Here is a 22323-nt window from a genome sequence, read left to right on the forward strand (position 1 = left end):
GAAAAAACAAAAGCGTTCAAATTGATTTTCTTGGCTTGCACACAATAAATCGATGGAACGGTTTCGGGGCACACACAGCCAGAGCCAGCTTAATCGCGGGACACCTACGCAATTCTCGCTAAGCTCGCGATAATTCGCACGTAAATTTCACAGCCTAAAGATGTTAAGATACATTTTGTATCTGTTTCGTTGCTTACGGCAACGATGCGAAGTTTATCGCCACAGCGGTCGACCCATTCGCGTGATTAATGTGTGAATGCGGAGCTAGATCTACAGAGGCTTGGCACTCACCTCTTTGCCCTGATGGTTCTTCCAACGCAACCATTTCTCAAAGCCCGGCCTCCAGTACTCCAGCACATATGCCTCCGTATATTCCTGGCCCTGACCTTTGCCAAAGCGGCCCTGTGTGCGTATGGCGCTCACCAAATGCACCTGCAGCAGATCAATTTGCAGATATTCCGTAAGACCGCGTGAGACCATATGCTTGGGACACCAGGCACCACCGTTGTTGTCCACCTTGAGTCTGCAAATAAAACAGATGAGAAGATTTCTCAAATTTAAATTCCAGTATGAGAAGTGTTTAAGGCAAGCCAAAAGAAATTTTTACAGCTATTATGTATATAAATGTATATATTTATATTTAAATTATAAATATTTTTAAATTTGTATGAATTTATTCAATTTGATAATTCAACAAAATATATTTATATATTTTTTTTCAATGTAATATTCAAGAAAATTTTATAAATATATATATTTTTTTAATTTTTATTAAATTATTCAATTTAATAATTCAACAAAATATATTTTTATTAATAATTTGCAAATAGATATTTTATGTTTTGTTTGTTAAATATATTTCATTCCGTTTATATACAAATATTCAATTTATTGAAGCAAATATTTGTATATAAGCATTTTTAATAAAATGTGAGAAATTAAGTTTGAATAATATATGTATATAAAATTTCACTTTTCAAGTATAATTTCCATAAGGATGTTTAGCTTGATCTTTTGCTCATCAATGCTATATATCATTTATAATAACAAGGTCACATAGTAACGTATTGTAGTCAAAAGCGCAAAGCTAAAAGTCAGTAAATTAAATACGTCTATCGTGGCTCCCATATATTATTCCATTTTTTTTTTTCAAGTATCATTTGTTAATTTAAATGATTAAATATTTATTGTAATTCATACAAGTATGCTCACTTTTGTCAAGCTAAATGTAAATTGTTAATTTTTTTTTGTTCGTTGATTATCAACAGAATTTATCAATAATTAATTTTAATTTATATTGATTGACTCGACGCCGCGCCACGCCCATTACATGTTTATTGCTGGGCATTTGTGTTGCCATTTTTTCAGCTTTTGCTGGTAACTTGATTTTGTTCTGTCTTTTTTTGTTGTTGCTTTACAGTCATTTGCATTGGCGTTAATTTTTTAATTAAATTTAAAATTGGCATATTTTTTTAACTCGTCGAATGTGCGTGTAATTGAGCTGGTTGTCGAGTGCGCCATGTGCTGCTTGTAATTAAATGTCGTTAACTGTGCGTGGACAGCAGCAAAAAGCTTGATCCTTTGCGAGCATAAAACACGCATTGATTGCCAATTCATGTATAAGTATCTATATATTGGATATCGTTGGAATAAAACAGCTAACGCTGTTAGGTTCGATATGGTTAATTTGTTTTTATGAATTTGTCAAAGATATTCCAATTAATGAGACATTTTAATTTGAAATGAAAAAAATATTAATTTTAACTGTGAAAATAAAACTGTTTTGCCAAAGATGTTTACGATGCGCTCACTCAGAGATTCCATTTTCATATTGTTAATAAAAATTTTTAAAATTTGAATTAATAAGATTTTATTATAAATTATTTCTTCATCCAAAATATCAATTGTTATGCAAGTAAACAGAATGCCTTAAAATTCATTGAAATGCCGGCCTTCAAGTCTTCGCATTCGACTACTGTTCCTCTGCTGCTGCTCTTCATTTCTGCCAGAGTATTACCCAGTCGAGCACACCCAGCCAAAACCCACCCATTCGCTTGTCTTACAATCAATTGACTTTACCAGTAAAAAGCGTTTAGAAAACAATTTTAAAGCAATATTTTGAGAAGTAATGTCAATACTTATGCCATTATTATTGAATTCACTTCCTAGATGAAAATTGAGAGCTCTTTAGACAGTTCGAATCATGTGCCAATATTGTTTCAATAATATTTGTTATGTGTCTAGGCGTCAATTTGCATACTAAATCATCGTTCGCTCCAAATGACTTTGAAACTTTTTTATTTTGCCGCAACATTCGCGCTCAATTTATGAATTATTTCCACAACAGCTGCGGCAGTTTTCACTTTCAATTTCCAAACTGGCGTAAAGTAGCCGAAAAAACAACACACACACACACAGACAAAAAACAAAAAAGTTAACCACACGATGCGCTGCTGTTACAACTTTCGGCCCTGGGAAAATGTAAAATTCAACTCGACTCGAAACTCAAACGCCAACTTTTTCGCCAAACTCAAAAACTGCAACTGCATTGCGACAATTTCCTTACAAACACACACACACACACAAACACAGACAGAATATTTGTTATATGCGTGGATTTCCCCACACTCCCTCTCTCTCTCTATCTCTCTTTTACACTGTATGTGTGTGTTTGGCATACGCTATATGTTCATATTCATATTTCATCTAGTTTGCAGTTTTGCTTGTATTAGAATAGAGCCAACTGCTAGGGGTGTCGAAAGTGCAGTAAATCATGCAAGTTATTGACTCATGCAAAGTCATTTAAACAATTTGCACAGTTTTCTATAGACTACACAGCATAAAGACATAAATTGAGATGTATCCAGCGCTAGGGGATAAATGTTTATAGAATTGTTTTCATGGATATTTGTGTTTGCGCAACATGTTGCATGTATCTATTTATTTAACTATTTTTTATGCTTTTGACCCATTTGAAGTTGTTCACAACTGCAGCAGAAGGTCCTTAAGTAAAACGTATTGTTCCCAGTTAATTAAGCGAGTTGGCTCTTTATAATCTGAAATTGTTAACATGTCGCAAAAGTGACTAACTCTATAAGTTTTCAAATTGTATGTGCATCATTTACTTAAAACATTTCTTAGATCCACTTATTTATCTTATTTAATGTGAAATAAAGTGGGAAAGATTATTTGAACAGAATATTGCTAATATTATAATTTTGTTCTTCACTGGACTGCTTAAATTGCATACAATCCAATGGAAAGCTAAAAATATTCAAGTAATAATACAAATAATATTCTCCACTTAGTTGAGAATATTTTATGATGAACATTTTTCAAATTCTAGTTTTTCAGCTTTGCCATAGTCCGCGGTTGCATTCGCTTTCACATAGCTGACGCAGCTCGTCGTTAGCTAATCGCCAATCTCATAAAAAAACTTCAACAGCTAATTAACTGCGACTGTTGCAGCAACAGCAGCAACATCAACGGTGGCCGCATCAGCCGTTGCTGCTTGCCATGGAAATTGCTACAAATTTTCCGCTTGGCAGGCGACGTACAAACATATGAACACTTTATCCTAACGCACAGCAATGCCTGTAGGGGGATTTGCAGAAAAATAGAAAGAGAGACTAACAGAGAGAGAGAGAAAGAGAGGGCATCTTCACTAGAGTAAACTCAAACATATCCCGCCATGACCTACATTGCGTGCTGGCTTTGCTGCTACTGCTGTGGCACTCTTTCTCCTTCTCTCTCTCCCACTCTCTCTATCTCTGTACTCCTCTATCTGTTCCATATTTTTTTCCTGCTACTATGCGCCATTTTTTCCGCCATTTACATTAATCGCGGTTTACAACACGAGACAGCAGGCCGTTTGGGCCAAGGGAACGAATCTCATATGCAAAATAGGCAAAGGAGGCCACCAAGTTGACTCTGACTTGCCACGCCCACCGTTTGCTACCTTTGCCCATTTGCCTGGTGTGTGCGCGCGCGAGTTTTCTACATTAATATCAATTTTGTTGTCATAAATCCAATGATATATATGTGGACTGGCGTACGTGGGACGGTAGGCTTGACATTTGCCGTTGACTTTTACCTTTTGTGTGGTAGCAAGGACGCTTTTTGTTCATGATTAAGGGTATTTAGAACTTGTCATGGAATTTGAGTAGGAATTAAAAAGTTCGTGAAATTGACATTGACTTTGTACACTCTGAATAATTTCATTGAAATACGTTTTATTTACCTATGATAGTAAATGATTATATATTATTTTATAATAATATATAATAATATTAGGAGATTAAAGAAGAAGAAGAAGAATTTTATTATTTAAATACATAAAAAATATATATATTATTTTTGAAGCTAGCAAACAAAAAATAAAAATAAATTTAAATAAATTAATTTAATTGCTAATGGCCATTTTATTCTGAAAGCTCGGAAAAATAAACTGTATGTGTTTATATCCGACAATACAATAAATTTGGCTGGTATTATAGCGTACTATTATTATACAATATATTTTATTAATTATGCTATCGAGTTTGAACTCGGAGGCATTTCTTAGAGATAGTTTTATAATTACTCTTTAATATATATATTTCAAATTAAAATTTATATTATTAAAAATTAAAAAAAAAAAAAATGTACTGTCATTAAATACATATAATTTTGTATATTTTGTCTTATTTTTATTTTTCTATATATAAATACATTTTTTAAGATATTTCTATTATTTTTTAAAAATGTATTGAGAAGTGTGCCTCTCATTTTTCTATTTTATTAATAAAATAATGAATAATAAATAATTTTTATTTCATATTTCATTTCATATGAATTATGCTAGAGCATCCCATAGTCGTTTAGTTCCATCATCATCATGTCTTACCGCTTCACTCTTTTTCGTATCATTTTCTCACAGCTGCGGCTGTTTATTACCGTTAACATATGGGTCACCTGGGATGGCACTTTGGCATCATTTGCATGACAAGGCTGCAAATGTTTTCTCGATGCGCATTCAAATTGGGCAAATTACGGGCAGAAGTTAGAGCTCTATGCTCTATGGCATGCCTGGTGCCGTCTGTTGGCCAACCAACCGGCTGGAATGCCAAAAAGTGTGCTCTACTTACATAATGCAGGCCCGAAAGTCGAGCTGAGCTTGTTATGCAGCGCTCGATAAGTATGCTTTTGCACTCGCCTCGAGCAGGCCAGCATCATTTTGCATTTCGCATTCGGCTGAAGGTTTTCATTAGCTTCGTTGTTGGCGTTTGTGACGCCTTCTCATTTACGACTAACGAGGCAGATACTTGGATACTTATGCTGCTGTTATGGCCATATAACACCCGAAACTTGGCTATATATTTTAATACATACATACAGACTACTCTTCCTTTTTTTTTCAGAAATATTTGAGTACTGAGAAAAGTATGCAATGCAAAAACGAGTCCGAAATATGCCGTGCGAAAATTTTATGCTAGCATAGAAATATTTTCGCTAGCTTTTGCTTCACAGCAAACTTTGCCGAGCAGCTGAGGTTTCGCTTTACAGCAAATTGTTGCGTTCTTCCTAGCAGCCAGGGCAGCTCAGTGTGTGTGTGTGTGTCCGTTATCCTGTGCATAGTTTGGCACGTTATGGTCAGCAGCAGGAAATGGCACCTAGCGCCACTTTTATTTAGGCAAAGCTACTAAAATATGCCATAAAAGGATGCAGCTATCGCATAACTGCAGCACACACAGCCCAGCAAACAGTTCCAAGGTGCTCAACCACGAAAACCAACACAACTAAGTGACCGTAATGTTGCATTTTTACACATACACACACACACACACACAAACATGCACTTATATTTGTATATATATGTATATACATATATACATAGCCGGGGCACATTTAGTTGTCTGGCAGCTCTAACTAGGTCTTGTGTTACTTTATGCGCCCAAGCCATGCCTGGAATGGTTGTAAACGTGGCTGAAATTAGAGCTAACCAAACAGATACACATACAAACACACACATACATGCCTGCATGTATCTCACAGATACATTTATGGGCTACTAGTTACCCGGTTACTGTGGTAAAGTTCTACTCGTTTTTAGTATAAATTCATGTCGCTTTCACTTGTGTATTGTGTGCGTGTGTGTGCTCGCTGTGGCCTTTACACACATTTATTTAGATAATTATGAAAATATATGCACGACTACGAATATGTGGCTCGATATGCGGCATCATGTGGCACGTAACAACAGCGCTGCATTGCCTGTGGATGACAGCAGAACCAGCTGCTCTTAAATTGTTTGCAAACGTTTATTGTATTTTGCAAAAGTAAGGCGAACTTTTCATTTTACATAATATAATAATGTATTATGTGACACAAGTAGATAATGGAGGTAATAAAATGGAAAGTTGGCAACGAGAAAAGTATTAGATAAGCGTTTGGTATATGGGATTTATTTTCAGTACTTATCTAATTGCAATAAATTATAAAAGTAGGTCAGTTTTCTTTCGGTATGAATGATATATTCTTATATCAAAAGAAATGAAAAGCTAAATATTGTCGGGGAATAAAAGTGTTTTTTAAGCTCTAATCTTATGATATGTGAAATATGAAATATAAAATATTAAATATGAAATATGAAATATGAAATATGAAATATAAAATATAAAATATAAAATATAAAATATAAAATATAAAATATAAAATATAAAATATAAAATATAAAATATAAAATATAAAATATAAAATATAAAATATAAAATATAAAATATAAAATATAAAATATAAAATATAAAATATAAAATTTAAAATATAAAACATAATATATAAAATATAAAATATAGACCATAAAATATAAAACTAAAAATATAAAATATAAAGATAAATATTAAATATATAAACAAATGTGAATTTCAAGCTTAAATTTTTTAAATAAATTAAAATAGCCATTTAAATACATATTTTTAAAATGCATTATCATTCAAATATAAAAAAATTAAACAAAAAATTGTTTTATTTAAATAAGAAGCCACTACACAGCATTACCATGCGCAAAAATTTAATGAACTTCAAATTATTATAGAATTTATGAAATATCACATTTTAGGTAAACTAATCTATACCAATATTCTTCGAAAAGGTCATTCTTTACACCCATATTCTACGAAAAAGTCAACCTTTCATATAAATTGAACTTCTCTAAATGAGATTCTTGAGTGAACAATCCTAGACTCCAAAGTCTCAACTCGATTTCTGTTGAACGTCTTTTAGGTACTTTAAAAGGACACACAAATTTACAAGATTTCTTCACATTATTTTATATACAAATGCCACTTTTCCTTTTATTCGTGCTTCTTGGAATCCACTCTGTTAATTTGTCCATTGACTTTCGTACAATACAGCAAACACTGGAGTCCATTATTTATTTAAATGCTCTTATACAATACGACTTTCGTCCGTTTTGGCATATTTATTGTGCGTTTTGGTCTATGCAAAATCGAATTTGCATATATAGAGAGGAAGTATCCTGTAGCTTAAATGCCCAATTGGTTTGTTGTGCTAAGCACAATGGAAACTTTTGCTAAGGCTAAGGCGACCCTTTTACCAACAAGATTTTGCCTCTAGGCTGATGTATAAGTATATGCAAGTATGTGTATGTGTGTGGGTGCGTCTGTCTGTTGATATATTTTTTTCTATATTCTGTACTTTCCCATTTGCGTATCCTTTTTTTTTGGGTCCATGCATATGAAACAGAGTCTTTATCAAGTTTCGTTTTCAGCTTGTTTGCTAGCTGTTTTCCTATTTTTAATGAGGTTGTCTAGATTTCAAGTTTTTCTTTTTTTGGACGGAGATGGCCCACACACATAAGATGTGCTTCAAAAATATGCTATTTTAGAGTTTATGGCGCAAAAAGTTAAGCTGATTTGCACTGAATGAAGTTCGTTTGGTTTGGGCCAACTTAACTTTTGCTTTGTATCTGTTTGGGGTCCAAGACAAAACTTAAGCGGCTTACCACTTTGCTGTGTACAGCCAAGCAGCCAGCCAGTCAGCCAGCCAGTCAGCCACATATGTTCGTATGTCCCCAACATGCTTTGGGGCTGTCTAATAAGTAGCACATCCAGAAGGGTTCCACTTTCCGCCTCTCGTTCTTTCTTTCACGCTCTTGGCCAACCTGTGCCAATTGTGAGAAGTGTAAGAAAAACACAGGTGACGGCAAAATATTTGCGTTTTCAATTTCATATGTGTGCGTATATCAGTGTTGATGTGTGTGTGAGTGAGTGTGTGTGGGTGTGTGTGTGTTTGTACTGCTGCTTAAGGGCTATCCCTGCTTCAACTCGTTCGCTTGCGCTCGCTTTTACTCTCACCCGCACATATTTATTTTTCATTTAATTTCCAATTTTTCTTTCAACGTTTTTAATGACACTTGATGCAATTAAAATGCCAAGGCAACGAGCTTTACTTCTGCTTCTGCTTCCATCTCCGACTGTCTTCTCGCCAACGGCTTGTAAGCTACTAAAAATTATTTTTTACGATTGTCATAAAGACGTCGGCGTTGTCGTTTGTAAGGGCCACCCTTTGCCGTATACCCTGTAGCAGAAACAATAGCTGCTGCCTTTGTTTCTGTCCCTCAGCCCGGTTCGGTGAACAGCAGCGCCTCCTAGCGCCTGGCGGTGGCAACAGCAGCAGCAGTAGCCGCGTCAATTCGCCGAGTTTTTAATTAAATTTTTCTATTTTCTTATATTCTATTACTTTTTTTTTGGCACTTTTTACCAAAATATTTTGCTAAGCTTGAAGAGCGCTTGACGCTTGTGTTTTGGTGGAAAAAGAAAAAAAGCTTAAGGACTTTCTCGCAATCCTTTAACAATTAATTTTTAGCCCCATAGCGAGCGTCAGATGTTTGTAATTGGCCGTTGCCACGTACCTAAGTGTGGCTATATCTATTCCAATTAGTATGGCAACTAAATAGATTGACATTGAGCTTCAACTGAAAGTCGATTGGGCGTGGTAATAAATGAGATATTTAAGAATGCGGTGTGGAATATTAGAAAATTAACAAGGGTAGTAAACGTACAATATTATGGAACATTTGTAGATGACTTAAATAGGGTTTTGTACTACCAAATGATTGTCTGTATATGTGGAGACCTATTTATTTTATATTCTAAGAAATTATTCTGTTTGAAATGAAATTTGTCATAGTGAAAGAAATGAGAAATTGATAGTGAAATAAATGATGGTTTATAAAGCTTTTCTTATATATAAAAAATATAAAAACAATTTCTAGGCAACTTTTTATGCAGCTAAAAAAATATATTTGTTGGCTATTGAACAAACAATGATTTTTATTGTATTTTCGGAAAATATTATTCGAGTACACATAAATATTTTACATTCCCAAAAATATAACTTAAATTTTTATATTTTAATAGGTATATTTTTTTAGATATATAAAAACTAAAAAATTAAAATAAACAAAAAATATGTTAAAAAAAGCAAGCAAAAAATTAACGGAATGTTATTGGCTTTTTTTTCTACAAAGCCTATATAAATGGTATTCTACAATATTCAATATATATTTGCTCAAATATTTGCTTATAATGTGTATTAAAACAGTTCTCAATTTTTGAACTTTAATTATGTTATTATTGTTATTGATTTGTTGATTTATATTAAGTACATAATTTTTTCTACAATCAGTGCTCACTAAAACTATGCTCAAAGAATGCTCTTTTGAGAATTAATGAATTATAGCAGAGAAATATTTATTTATAAAGAATCTTATCTTAAACTAATTCAAATTCATTCTGAATTTTTCTGTTCTTTTTTTTCAATACAAACATTTGCTGCTTAAAGAGTTATATATTAATGTAGAGTTTCTCAAATTTGTAAACTTTTTAAAGAAAATAAAAACAATTTTCTTCAAGTCTACGTTTTGTGATTTCAGCTGGTCCGGCTTTAAAAAGTGCATATGCTAAGAAGCTTAGTGACTCTCTCTTTCTCCCAGCTGATTTTGCTACCTATTCCAAGTCGCTTTCGCTTCCTTGCCTCCTTCCCTCTCTCTCTCTCTCTGTATGTATATACATATAGCTTATATAGCCCACATTAGAGGCTGCCTTAGTCATATTTTGCTGTCCTTTGCTAAGGGCCTGGATATGTACATAATGGCTTTTGTGTTATGCTTTTATGATTACAGCAAAAACAAAAAGGCAAACCCTGACTGAGACTCTCTGACTCTAAGGCTGGCTTTAACCCTTGCACAGCGCAAATTGCACACGAACCGAATGGACAGCAGCAGCAACAGCAACAGCAACACAAACCGCAACAACAACAGCAACAACAATGAGACATGTGCGTCTTTTTATCGATTTCTTGGGCTGTGCCATAAAACGCTAATGGCGGCCACCTCGTCGCACGTCTCTGACATTTTAGAAGCTGCTGTCGCCATTTTGCTTTTCATATTTCTCCATTGAACTTTAAGCCGTTGACGTTGCCATGTTGTTGTTGTTGCTGTTGTTGCTAGTGGTGTTGTTTCGCCTAAGCCTTAGCCACCATTTTTATTGTCATCTTTTCCGTTGTCAACGCTACGGCGTGTTTGCCATTTTTCTAGGTTTTCGCCATCGCCTCCGTGCAATTTCCACTTGACACAATGGCACACAAAATGCAAAACTCTTTTGCAGTCGCTCTCGTCCCCTCCCCCAGCTGGCGCATTTTCTTTTTCCCTTTCTAGCATTTTCCTTCCGCGATCCCCAATCTGGCTCTGTTGTTATGTTTGCTTGGCTTCTGCAAAGTGTTGCCGGCATTTTGGATTGTATGCTTTTATATTTTTGCGGCCTGTTGGAAAAACGAATCCCAGCACAAGTTGTAACCGCCGCATGTCATTTTCCATTTTCCATTTACTTTTCTTTTGGCAGCTATGTTTGTTTTGTTTTTTTTTTTTTTTGCCGCTACTTGCTGCAAGTTGGCTTTAGCAATGCAGTTGCTTTGGACTGCGCTCTGTCAAGTTGGTTCTACTGCTTTGGCGTTGTTGCTACAGCTTTCTTGAGTCATTATTGCTAGGGCGCAATAACAGTGACAAAGTCATCTTTTATAGAACGTGGCCCTCCGCAGTTCCGTTCCGAGTCACAGCTTGCCTTGAGAGAGAGTGAGAGAGGGAGAGCGGGCGAGGTCACGCCTTCACTGACTTTTGTCTTAATGGCTTGTCATATTTTCAAAATGATGACAGCTCAAGTGATGAAAGCATTTTAGGCAACTAAATGCTGTGTGGCGCAGTAGCAGAAGAAGCAGCAAATGAATTTTTATTTTATTTGATTTTGTATAATGTTAACTAACAATAAATTATTTTTAATTGTCTGGTGTGTTTCCTTAAGTTTATATGATATATTTGATAAAGTTTATCTTTACTTCATTTCCGCTCACAAAATTAGTTACAGTTATAGCTTAAGCCATTCGCTTTGCTGCCAAAAAAAACTTGCCACAAGCTATATAGCATGCCTATCTCTTATAGACAATGCACTTTACACATTCAACGAGCTTGACTCAACCTTGATAACCCTTCCGGCTTGCTTTTGCTTAGACTAACTTTATGTATCTACTCTCTACTATTTGTATTTACTATTTATATAAAAGAGTTTCTACCAACTGTTGCCTATTCGCATGGCTTTTCTAATCTTGCATTCTTAATGTATTTAATCTATGTGAATGCCTTCACAGCTGCCCAAATATGCATAGATCACTCGTTTTCTCTCTCTCTCTCTTTCTCAGTGCTGAGCCCAGCTCTAATGTCACTCTTGATCAAATAAAAATAGACAAGAAGCTGTAACTGTTTTGTTTGTATCTTTTTCTCGACTGCAGTTGCCGTTGCCGTTGCCGTTGCCATTGCAGTTGTCTGAGTGAAAACGTCTTGGGCAAATAGTCGCAACTCCATAGAGATCTCTAGCGCTATGCGTAGGCAAATAGAGCCAACTGACTAACTGGCTGACTGGGCGCAGCCCTCACACACTCGATTGAGTTGTCGCCGGGTCGTCTCGGTCGCATTGTTGTCGGCTGCACATGCGCAGTCTTTCAGTCCCCTGGCCACTTTTCAACTTGTTGTCGACACTGCCGTCGTATTTGCCTTTCAATTACCGCCGCAAACATTTCCACCTTATTTGCTTGGCGTATTTAAATTTAACTAGCATTGCCAATGCTACCACTAATGTAGCAGCTGCTGCTGCTGCTTCTGCTACCGCTGCTGCTGCTGCTGCTGCTGCTTCTCGTTACGCATGCGCGCCGCACAATTTGCTGGCTGAAAGCATCTCAATTGTGTTGACCTGTTGATGGTTTGGAGCCTATGGCCAGGCCTAGAGCCAAGCCACTTAGCTGCTCTTTCATATAGCTATTTATTGAGTCAACTGTGTTAGAGCATTGTGAAAGAGTTGATTATGCTGTGGGAAAATATTACATATGTATACATCACTATACCATATAATACTATATAATACGTTGCTTAGCAAGCATTAAATTTGCCATAAAAATCTAAACATGTTATACTTTAAACCTATTTAAATTATTTTTATAATACGAGCGTATGTTGCCCGCTTTTTTGACCTCATATACAATTTTTTTAGTTAAGTATAGAAAATATTAAATTATTTATTTCAAACCTTGATAACTGCATCAGAGTTCAAACAAGTTTTTAAGTAATCTTAACAAATAAATATTTATTAAAAATTAAAACTAATCGTTCTTGAAAATTTCAATAATAATTAATATATAATTAATACTTCAAAATGATTCTTTAAATATGAAGTGACTCCTAAATAAACTATACTTGGAAATGGCTGAGTGGAACAAAAAGCGCTCTCTTCCATCTGATTTGACTCCAATAAATTAACTCGCAGAGATGGTCTCAAGTTTAAAATTCAATTCCTTGCAATTATGCTCTTAGAATTTAATTTTTTCACTGTTGTCATTCAGTTTTAATTGAAATTATAATTTAATTAAATTAATTTAAATTAAAATTTGAATAAAAAATGTTAGTATTCCATACCATAATATTAATTTTTATTTTAAAATAAGAATACTAAATTTATTTTGAGTGTTTAAGCAATTAAAATACATAAAATAATAAAGCTATATCATTTAATTGAATTTTATAATTCGTGTTAGCCCAAAATCTGTTTTTTAGGTCTTCACAATCTTTTTATACATATATTTCAGTGATTGATTAGCCATGTGTCATTCTAATGAGCTCAAGCGTTCTCTTGATAAAGTCATACAATTATTATACTAGAAAGAAAAAGTAACATCTCTTAGATTTCCTTAAAGCTGTTTGCTGAGCTATTTGGGAGCAAGCTTGCCTACTTTGACAGTTCACACCTTTGGCTGCTTTAACTTGAGACTGTAATTTTCTTGGAATTTTCCGGTAAACGCCCAAGCTGCAAATATTTGTTAGGCCAAGTGAAGGAACGAACGCCAGCATTCCATGCAGCTCAACAACGACGACGCAGCTTGACAAAATCTAATGAAGATAACATACGTTGCGTGCGTGTATGTGTGTGTGTGTGTGTGTATGTGTGTGGGTGTACTTTTAATAAATGAAATTAATAAAACATGTTTTTCTGCCGTGTTGCCAGGAATTTAGTCAAGCAGCGTGGCTCGCTGTTGCCATAGAGACGGACGATGGCTTAACTTAACTTAACAAGCCAAAGGCAAGAAATTTTCCTTTTTTTTTTTTTTCAATTTTTGTATCAAGTTTACTTCAATTAAGTGTGGCAAAAGCTCGCCTTCTTTAAACTGTAGGGAGGCCTTTATATATATATATATTATGTATATATCTCTTTTGGGCCTGTATATAACCCAAATCAATGCCAAAGTTTCCGAGAAGTAATGCGTGGCAATAAAGGAATTCAATAAAATGTTATAAATAATTCAATAAGCAAAAGCAAATTTATGCTTTCATCGGTTCGTGGTGCCATATATATTTTTGTATTTCTGTATATATATTTTGTTGTTGTGGGTAATCAATGGAAGAAAAATGCCAAACCGTTATCAAAAAATTGCGAATTGAACGAGGCGCTGTGTAACATTAAATCATAAAAATTGACTCATTTGTAACATAAAAAGCACATTAACACATTACGCAGCATGTGAAGTGCGTGAAGCGGCCGACGATGTGGGCGGCGAAGGCGTGTTTGGGGGGCCGTGTAGCAAACGTTTGATACTGCTGACAGCTGAAGCGAAACGAAACCAAATCGAATTCGGCATTCAGTGCGCACAAGTGGCAAAAGAAACTAGCAGCAAGACGAACGAACGAACAACATAAAGAAACACACAGACAGATGCACAGATACACAGACACAGACACAGGCAAACAGATAGCAGGGGGAGTGGGCAATCAATTCAATCGGGCCGACATTAAGCGGTGCGTGGAGGCACGGTTAAAGCAAAACCAAATCAAACATTAATGCAATAAAATGGAAAACGCGTTAACAACAATTGCTTCAGTGGCCAAGAGCTGGCTGGCAGTTGGCTGGCGTAATCAGTGCTCGGCCTCGACGTGCCTTTGCGCCTAAAAGCAGACTATGCTAAAAGCGAAAATCAATGCCACAAACAGACGGCCAGAAACGAAGCTACGTGGATAGAGAGAGAGAGAGAGAGAGAGAGAGTGGGGGACAGTGGGAGAGAGACAGACGAGCAGCGATTAAGTGAGCGACAGCCGCAGACAAACCCAAAAAAGTAGAGCTAAATTGGAGAATGGTTTGGGGGCCGCAGGTTGTTGTTGCTTGTGCTGCTGCTGCTGTTGTTGTTGATGTTGTAGCATAATGTGGCATAGCAAGGATACTGACTTCTAGCAGAGCAGCAAATGCAGCATCTAATGCGGCAATTAAGGGATGAAGTGGGGAATGCTGTTGCGTAATGCGAAATGCGAAATGCGAACTGTAAGCTCCTTCCAATTTGTGGCCAACATATCCCGATTACAATAGCCAACAATGTGTACGCAACATGTAACGCAACCAACAATGGCTACAACCAAACATACAGTCGTATATCAATAACGTTATTCGTAATTAACAACGAGTCAACACAACAACAACACCAACAGCAGACAGCTCTAGAGCAAACAGTAATATAATTTCAAAAGTAGGTTTTGTGAATTTCGAGTGTACAAGTGACAGACAGCTGAACGGGGTGAGTCTGCTTGGTTGACTGACATTGTCAGTTACCGAATAGTCGAGCGAATGAGAAATATTTTAATTGTATATCAAATTATTTGCATGCCAGCTGAAACGCAATTCGCATTCATTTAAAATGTGAAGGTGCTAGATGGATAGGTGTGAAAATTCTTGGAGAGTCTTAACTGAATATTTGTAGCCTTATTTCACTATTCTTGAAAATATTTATTCCTATTGACATAAGATAATCTTAAATATGTGTTTAAGTGTGTTAGGTATTTTAATTCTGATTTTATTAAGGAATGTTGATTTCTGAATATTCACTAAATACTTGTCGAAATTCTTGTCAAGAATGTTTGGATTATATCAGTAGAATATTTGCTTGCTAAAATAATTTTTATATAGGATTAAATAATATGAATTTTAAATTGTATGTTTAAAATGCTAATTTTGCGAATAAATTTTCAACACATAGAAATGCATGATATTTAATAACTACATAAGCTATTAAAGACTGATTGATTGTTGCATTCACTGTTTAATATTTCCTTGATATTATTATTATTTTTTTAATCTAATCTAAAAAATATATAAAAATTATAAGATTAAAAAATATTAAAAAAAAATAATGATAATAAAAAAATAAATAATAATATATATATATCATTTTATTTTTTAAATTAAAAAAAAAAATGTTTATAAAATATATATTACTTTCGTTTGTTTATATATTTTCATTTTTTTCTTCTTTTCCTTTTAGCTTAAGAATATTTTTATTCAAATTTAAAATTGGTATATCTTTTAAAATATTTATATTTATTTGAGGATATATTCTTTAAAATGTATACTTTAAATATTTTTAATTTTAATATGTACATGTCAATAAATCCATCCAATAATTACAACAGCCTTTTATAAGCTTGCTATTATGCTAATGCTAATGAATGCTTAAATTCATTGAATATCGATTTAATTGAAACCAAAAAGTAATTGGTGAAAATTTAAACAATGAACAGCAATTTGGCACTCTATCAACTGAATGTTTTAGCCAAAGAACGAGAAAGAAAGCAAAGCAGACAATCAGCTTTGTTAGCCATACGCAGTGTGAGCCGCACTGTGACAATGCCGATTGACTGCGAGCGTAACTGTTGCAGACATTATCTTGGGCCGACATTGACATTTGGTCGCATTCACATTGACTTTGACATTACCCCATAATGTTAGGGCTTCGACCTCAGTAACCCTCAAACCTACAACGCTCAAGAGCAACCGAACGACCGACCGCAATCCCGAAGTTCCCATTGATTGCAAAACGTTGTAAGTTCTGTGCAGAAAACTTGTTCCTTGTGGTTTTGTGCGCTGGGGCATATGAGCTGCAGCTTTCAGTTCTCACTGGCAGCGAGACGAGGATAGCAGCTTGAGGATAGAGGAATGCGTTGATTTTGATTCGATGCTGTCAATATAATGTGAAAACAATAGGAATCAGGCACACCAAAACGGGGCGCCAACACCGAACGGAACCACCCACACACACACACTCTCACATTTACCATGTGGCATTCAGGCATTCAGAGTTGGTTGGGCTTAAGCCCCGCCCTCTGTTTCCAGTACATAAACCAAATGGGTCAATTGATTTCTGCTTATTGCATGCTAAGCTGCTATAAGATTTTACGTAGTTCACTTTATTCTCTACTATTTTGTTTCTCTCTCCCTCTCTCTCTCTCTCTCTCTCTCTACCTCTCTCTTTTCGTTTTGGCAGCTTGATTGCTCAGCTGCCCTTTGGCTGTGTATTGGAAAATGTTTGCAATTGTTTCCCGTTCTGGTTTCTCGTTTGTTATGTTATGTGTAAGTATTTCCATCAGCTGCAGACGTGAAAAGTTTTTCGGGTTCTCTTCTCTTCGCTTCTCTTCTCTTTTTTTTCTGCTGCTTTGGTTCGCTAATTTCTTTGGCATTTTTACTTTACGCAAGAATGAAGAAGTTTGCTTAATGGACTTATAAGTCATTTAACTTTATTAATCAGTGCCGCTTGAATGCAGCCGGGGCATAATCAACGGAGCGGGAGCGAGAGCAGGAGCGGGTATTATTTTTCTAGTTTTGAGTTCAAGGAACGATTATGAGCAGCAATCGCTAGAAATCTATGGAGGTGCATCATATGGCTATATAATAGAAATTTGATCATAGTCAAAACCCTTTTGAATAATTACAAATATATATCCAATAGGTGCTCAAATTTTTTTATTTATTATTATTATTTTTTTGTTTAACAAATTTTATTGCAGCTTTTGTTCTTAACTCTTTTGAATAACTAAAAATATATTTCTAATAGGTGCTCCACTTCTACACATGAAATATGTAAATCCTAAACTACTTATAAAACCATATTTGGTTCTTTACCCTGAGTTTTATGAGACTCTCAGCTTTTTGGCAGAGTTAACTGACATGGCAACGTTCCAACGTTCCATATATTGGGGCATTTCTTAAATTGCTTCAATTATCAAGGCAACTGCCACAACAGCCCAAACATCAAAAGCAACAAAACAAATTTATGTGTAGCCCACATTTAGGCGACCCGAACGTGAGCCAAGCGTATAGGGGACGTGAGAGCTGGCATATAGAGTCCCATGGCAGCCTGTCGAAAATAACTCAACTGTCAAAAATTTATGCCAAACACATTCGACCTAAAGCTCTCCAGAGCGTGAAACAGAGAGAAAGTGTATATTTGCGGCACACTGCAACTGTGTGTGTGTGTGAGAGAGAGAGAGAGAGATGAGTAGAGCGGGACTGGGAGTAGAATAGGTAGATGATATGACAGCAGAAGCGTCGCATATTTTCATTAGGCGACATCCATCAAAATTCACGCATGAATATGGACTTTTCATGTTGCTCACACACAGCGCACACATTGTCATTTGCCAGCCAAAAAAAGATGAAGAAGAAGAGAGAGAGAGAGAGAGGGCTCACACCACAGCGGTGCGACACGAGCGAATCAAGTCAATTTCTTTAGTGCTTTAAGTGAAAAACTATGCAGCTAAAGTTTATTAGCTCCAAGCACCTGAAAATCCGCCAAAAAGGGAAAGGAAAGGAAAGGTAAGGTAAGGCAGGCACAACAATAATAATAGCAGCAACAACCGAAATAGGCAAAGAGTTTCTGGTCACGTAAGGCTCATAAAGAATGCTTCAATGGCATCATTTGCAGTGCGCTCGCTTTTTGTTTTATTTCGGTTGAGAACTAGGCTGCGCTAATAAGTTGCCTCGTTGTTTATCCTTGGCGAGTGGCGAGTGGCGAGTGGTAAAAGGCGGCGAATGGCCCAAATGCAGGCCGTAAATCTTAAAAGTTGGCTTTTTAAAGCCGTTGAATATGTAGAAGCTTGTTGCGTTAACCCTTCAATACGTATGAGTGTGCGCGTGTGTGTGTGAGCTTGCGCGCGTGCCTCTCTCGGCGCTTCTCAGCGCTTGACTGCGATGCAAGGCAACCTTTTTCATTTGTAATAAAATTCATATGACTTTGGCGCATGTTTAACGTAAAACTGCCCCTCGCAACCCAAAACGGCGGGCATCATTAGGCCTGGGCACGCACATTCCCAAGTCAGCCAAGTTTTCGGAGACGTACTTCGGCCCATCTCTACCGACAATCCACCTCACACTTCTCACTTGGTTGGGGGAGAAGAAAGAGAGAGAGAGAGAGACAGATAGATGGAGTGAGAGAGGGGGAGCGGCGGGCGCCACATGCAAAACGCCATGTGTGACATTTTTACTACCAAACATTTGTTAGCGCACCGTCGACCCTCTGTCTCAGCTGCTCTCCAGCTCGCTTCGTCTGTCTTTGGGGCAACTCGCAGTCAACACGTACCAGGGCACCGTCATTCGCATACTCTCTGCTTCAGCTTTAGCCACATGCCGCAATGTTGTCGTCGTCGTCGGCGTCGTCGTCGCCTGTCGCTGGTCGTTTTTCTGTTGACTTTGCATAATTTTATTGCTCTTCTTTTATTTTTATGCGCTTTTGGCCCGGCTCGATTCGCCTGCTGTTCCACTTTTACAGCCGTCGTTCGCCTCCTGCCCCTCACACTCTAGCGCCCCTCCTACCTCTAGGCGACATTGACATTATAATCAATATTTTTGTTACTTCACTCAAACATTTTGATGTTCGCTTGTGTTTTGCTGCTGCTCTTTTATTTCAGCCAGCTTTTGCTTACATTTTCTATTTGTTGTCCCTGCATGTCTCTGGCCCACTGGATTGTGTATGTGGATATATAATTGACTGACCTTTGGGGTCATCTGTCCGCCAGCATGAAACGTGTAACTCGGCATGGCTCAGTTATACGTTTTATCAGACAATTATATTATAGTCTATGGGGAATTAATTGAGTTTCTTAGCTTGACTATGAAAATTTTGGTCTTTAGATTATCTAATATTGCATTTAGATTAGAGAAAACTTCTGATTAAGAATATTAAATACCTACATATATTTTGAGTATTTTTTTTTTTAATAAAGGCTAAGCTTTTAGTTCATTTAGTAAATTTTAAGCTCTTGTTTTCTTTAATATAAAAAAAAATACAATATTTTAATATACAATATTTTATTTGATTAATATAAATACCTTTGTTTTTATATTTTCAAATAAAAGCACTTATAATATTTTATTTTTAACTATATATTAATTTGAAAAAAATGTATATTATATATATTTTTTTTTAATATGCATATTCTTTTTACATAATTATATTCTTAATATATTTTTAATTAAACATCTATTACCTCAAAAACAAATATTTTGAGTAGAAAATTTGGTTATTAGTAATATATATAAATTATTCAAAGCATACCTTGTATGAAATAATATATGGATAGTGGATGTTGTTTTAAAATGAATTGTCAGATTTGGTTTCTTACATATAACATATAAAATAAAAATAAATAATTAAATAAATTTCCCGTTGGGAAAAGTCTTACATATTATTATATGTAAATTCTAATCTATTGCTCCCAATTTATGTCTTTCATTATAATAATTACAATGTAGTATTACAAATTTTCTTTGAAAGCTCATCCATCATGCTAAATCTGCTATCAAAATGCTATATCTTGTTTTCTTTCCGGCAAAGTGAAAAGTTTTGGCAAGCTATTAAGCTTGACAATTTGTGGGTTTGTTTTTGGGTTTTTATACACTCGGATGTCCATTCAGTGTTGTTTGTTGGTTTCTTTTGCTTTTGTGGCACATTGTGCAAATGATTTTAGTGGGTCATAAAAATGTTGATACTGTATTATACAAGCAGGAAGAATATTATGCATTATATATTCATGATCGCAGTGCTTGGGGTCAGCGTTTCATTTTTTTTCTGTTTTTTTTTTTCTGGGGCATTCTAAATAATTACCAGTGTATTTTATTTTTATTAAAGCGCGTCGCGAATTTGTCATGCGGGCCGAGAAGATAAATCAGTAAATGGTTTTTGGCCGACTTCACAGCAGGCAAATAAATGTCAGCAAAATATAAAGCGGTCATAAGTTGTATCATTATTTTCCATCATTTACATAAGCGTGTGTGTGTGTGTGTGTGAGTGTGTGCGTATTTTAATTTATGTGAGCTGTGTGTTTGCCTTGTTTTTGGCAGAAATGACATAAAGGCATTTAAACACGCCATAAAATAATTCATAATAATTTCCATGTACACAGGATATACAAATATTCCTCACTTGCCATTTGGATGCCCATCCCATGGCATTCGCTGTCTTTAACTCCATCCCTTGCTTCGTCAATGTAACCGTTTTTATGTGGCAGATTTTAATGCATATTTCTTGTTTACCATTCTGAGTTAACACAAATAACATGTGTGTGTGTGTATGTGTGTGTGTATTCATATGGCTGTGGATAGCGTTAATATTGTTGTTGAATTTTAAATATTTTTCAAGAGTATTTCACAAACAATTGTGTAAAATAAATTTAAAATGCAGTAAAGTCCGCTTATACCGATATGCGCACTCTACAGTACTCTCTCTCTCTCTTTAGCTTCTCTCTCTCTGACTCTTCACTTTTATTCAGTCTTCCACGCCCTTTTCATCATAGGCAGCCGTTACTCAATGATTTTCTTTTAATATGTTTTTCTAGCTCTCTCTATTTCTCTCTCTCTGCCTCTCTTCATCCTTTCCTTTGTATCTATCGAATGGGCTGTCTACTTCACATTGTCCCTTTTCTCTTTCTCAATTTCCTGTCAGACTGTTTTTTTACTTCTCACTCTCTCTCTCTCTCTCTCTCTCTCTCTCTCTCTCTCTCTCTCTCTCTCTCTTTATAATAATTTCTCCCTCTCATTTCTTATCCTTTCTGTCTCTATCTCTCGCATTTCCTTAATCGCTTTTTCTGTATTTTCCTCTCTCACACACTGTTATCCTCCTATTCTATCTCTTTCCACTTCGCAACTCATCTTTCAACTCTTCTCTACTATTCTCTCTCTTTAGATTTCACTAATTTTTCAATTTTGTATTCCTCAGTTGACGTTGTGCATAAAATAGAAATATCTTAGGTATTTTAGTAAATATAAAATTATTTATAGCTTTAGATTATCTTTGAAAAATGAAATTTAAATTGAACTCACCTAGCGTGCTGTGGCCCAACATTTCCCATATCATGAGCTGAACTGGCCGTAATTTGAAAGTCCGCTATGGCGCCAGATTCCATGCCCAGAGCCTGTTTGCAGGTGCCTGAAAATTATGATAATTTGGATATCAGTTAGTTGCGGTTGGTAATGGCAACTCCATTAATTTGGACTACTACTCTCTTGCTCGCACTCTCTCTCGCCCTCTCGGTCGCTCGTGGCCATGCCACTCGTTCTACACATGTTAATTAATTATGTGATGCATTTTGGCCTGCAGCGCATTGCATAACGAGCGAGGCTAAAATTTCCACACCAACACGCCCACAAAATCGGGCAACTGACACTTGAAAAATGGCATCCAATTAAAATGAAATATGTGGAAATATTATACAAAATAAGCATATACATATATGTATATATTAGGATGATGTAGGGGAAAAGCAAAAACAGACAGAGAGAGAGAGAAAGAAAGAAAAGCTTAATTCCGAAATCAAATTAAAACAAATCAAAAATTCTATGCCAGGGCATTTCTCACCTGTCAGGCGAACGCATAAATTAATTAAACGCAAAACAAAGCATATCAAATTGGAGC

General features: G+C 35.6%; 1 protein-coding gene across 4 annotated transcripts in view; it reads right to left on the minus strand.

Annotated features, from left to right (window-relative positions):
• The window catches only part of Ddr (discoidin domain-containing receptor 2), a 111974-nt gene that overhangs the window by 77000 nt on the left and 12651 nt on the right, over positions 1–22323 (minus strand). For all 4 annotated transcript variants that reach the window (XM_089256934.1, XM_089256933.1, XM_089256936.1 and 1 more), the window contains exons 2-3: positions 21732–21837; positions 292–523 (exon numbers count right to left, since the gene is read on the minus strand). In XM_089256934.1, coding sequence (XP_089113060.1) covers positions 292–523; positions 21732–21837 — 338 coding nt within the window. The remainder of the gene's footprint in view (positions 1–291; positions 524–21731; positions 21838–22323) is intronic.

The sequence above is a fragment of the Drosophila navojoa genome, chromosome 3 (genome assembly GCF_054131105.1).
Source record: "Drosophila navojoa isolate 15081-1374.11 chromosome 3, UAZ_NAV_1.0, whole genome shotgun sequence".
In the NCBI taxonomy this organism is placed as follows: Eukaryota; Metazoa; Arthropoda; class Insecta; order Diptera; family Drosophilidae; genus Drosophila; species Drosophila navojoa.